Source organism: Plectropomus leopardus, unplaced genomic scaffold (assembly GCF_008729295.1).
Source record: "Plectropomus leopardus isolate mb unplaced genomic scaffold, YSFRI_Pleo_2.0 unplaced_scaffold1581, whole genome shotgun sequence".
Taxonomy (NCBI): domain Eukaryota; kingdom Metazoa; phylum Chordata; class Actinopteri; order Perciformes; family Serranidae; genus Plectropomus; species Plectropomus leopardus.
In genome coordinates, this window is record NW_024616956.1 from 1 (window position 1) to 2,500 (window position 2,500).

The following is a 2,500-nucleotide window of genomic DNA, read 5'->3' on the forward strand; positions in this document are numbered from 1 at the left end:
ACAGATGAATAGTAGATGAACAGTGAAAGAAGATGAAAAGATGGTGAGAACAGGACACAGGAAGGACGAGGTGCACATAAATAGAGTAAGAGCAGATAAATGATTAGAGAAAGATTAAAAAGGCGAAAATATAAATAAATAAATGTGACATCACATAAAAGCAAGTGTGTAAAGGTGAGTTTTAAGAAGTGATTTAAAGAGGTCATTGATTGTGCAGCTTTATCTCCTCAGCCAGGTTATAAGCTTCATTAAATAATTTAATCAAAATCTACGCAGAAAATTGCAGTAAAAACGGCTTTATTATGGCTGTTGTCAGGTTTTTACCAGAGCTTGACTGTGTTTTCTGAGGCGACTGTGCTGCTGCTGTGAACTGTAGACGACTCATTTTTCATTTCCACCATGTAGTGAACAGATATCGCAGGACGTAAAACCTCGTTCATTGTGTCTCTTGAGAGGGAAACTTTTGTGTTTTCCAGCCTGGACGCTGTTATTCCATGTTTTTGTTAGGTGATTGTTATTAACATTATGGAAAGGATCCTTTTAGTTTAACAGCCTGAAATCACCTTCACCGAACCCACCAGACTCAACCAAACCAGAGCTGGTGATTATTGAAACAGCAGAAAGATTATTTCTGTAAGAGTTTTGTGAGTTTGAATTTATTTTATATCAGCTCTGAATGTAGTTTGTTTAATGACGATGAATGACTGTTTATTTAAACGGAGTCTGGTGAGTTTGTTGTTGCTGATTTCTGACTTTCTGTTCAAGAAGCCGAGTCGTGAACGTGCTCAGAAACACACAAAGACGTGGAAAAACATAGAAAACTGAATACACGTTCGACTGCTCACTTTTCAGTCAGTTTCTTTTAACAGTTTATTGAGAAAAATCTCAAGAAAACAAACTTTGAATCTTTAAAACTTCAGTTTAATAAAACAGAGGTTACACTGTTGTAGCTCTGTCTGATGGCTTCATCGGGTTTAACCGTTAACCGTAGGGTTGCAAATTTAAAGCTCTTTCCTTAATCGATTAATCTGTGAAAAAAACAATCTTTTATTTGTTATTGAAAGAAAATCATAACCTTATTTCAAACATTATCAAATATACTGTTTTTATTCTTCAGTTAAAGCTAAAAGCAGCATCTCTGACAGCATTTCATAAGTTATCGACTGATCACTTAAATGTCACGTTTGGTGAGTTTCTTAACCACCGATCAGTCGATTAATTGTTATCATCCCGACTGTAAATGTTCCAGTTTTTCCACCTGCTGACTCATGTTACATAAAAACAACAGTAAAACAAACACGTCGAAGTCTCAATGGAGAAACATGAAGCCGTAAAACACAAGATAAAAACCGACAAAGACCGGAGCGGAGCGTTTCTCGTCCTCCTCGGCTCTCAGTGCCGTGAACATCTGAGGTGGATCATCTTCTGACTGAATAATTAACCCCCTGTCTGCCAGCTGGGCGGTTCCTTCCTGCTGGGCGTGGGCGTCTGGGTGCTGGTGGACCCGATGGGCTTCAGGGAGATCGTGGCGGCGAACCCTCTGCTGTTCACGGGCGTCTACGTCATCCTGGCCATGGGCAGCATGCTGTTCCTGCTGGGCTTCCTGGGCTGCTGCGGCGCCATCAGGGAGAACAAATGTCTGCTGCTCTTCGTGAGTCTCTGGTTTTTATACGCTGATCACAGGGCGCCGCTGGGTTCGATGGTACTGATCCAAACATCAGAACATTTGAGCGTCTTTTTCTGCCACACAACAAACACGTTTTCAAGTGTTCACCTCAGCTGGTGCACACTCTCCAGTATTTGGCATCATACACCCAGTCCAGCCGTCTTCAGTCCGTCTTTTTCTTGTCCTGATGTGCAAAAAATTTAAAAAAACCCAAAAATGTAGTGAGAAATCTTAATTTTTGGAGCGTTTTTTCTCTTATTCCCGCTAAAATAGAGCAGCTAGCTGAGAGTCGAGGCCACTAAAACGTGAAGTTTATGGATTATATATTTATGTGCCAACTGACAAAACGACTGTCAGCATAAGAAGACACCTTTTATAAGAACAATGAAAGTAGGATTTTCAGTTCAGTTAATCTGCAAAATCCCCAAAAGCCCCGTCTGTGTAAAATCTCTTAGCGCATCATCCGATCACATATTTTCTTTAGATGCGAGACCGTGTCACACTTACATCTTTTGAACGTCTTAAATATCTTTAATATTTATATACACATTTACATAGTCTAAAGTTTTTTGTCGTATCAAAAACATCTGGAAGCCGGACGCTCGTTCTTCCCATCAGTAAATCTCTCTAACACTCAATTTTCTGCAGTCGATGGTTTAGTTTTGAACAAATTCCTTGTTATTGTTTTCTTGCTTGTGATCAATAATATCTTTGTTTAATATCTATTATCGTCCATAACACAATCGTCATCATATATGTCCAAAGTGCGCAACTCAGATTTTAAGTCCTAAAATCTGTGTGTGTGTGTGTGTGTGTGTGTGTGTGTGTGTGTGT

At 39.6% G+C, this 2,500-nt stretch overlaps 1 protein-coding gene across 1 annotated transcript in view; it reads left to right on the forward strand.

Annotated features, from left to right (window-relative positions):
* Positions 1-1,441: 1,441 nt before the first annotated feature.
* LOC121964508 (tetraspanin-18-like) overlaps positions 1,442-2,500 on the forward strand; it is a gene marked incomplete at its 5' end in the record, with an annotated part of 2,203 nt that continues 1,144 nt past the window's right edge. Inside the window, one exon of the mRNA XM_042514713.1 lies at positions 1,442-1,651. Coding sequence (XP_042370647.1) covers positions 1,442-1,651 — 210 coding nt within the window. The remainder of the gene's footprint in view (positions 1,652-2,500) is intronic.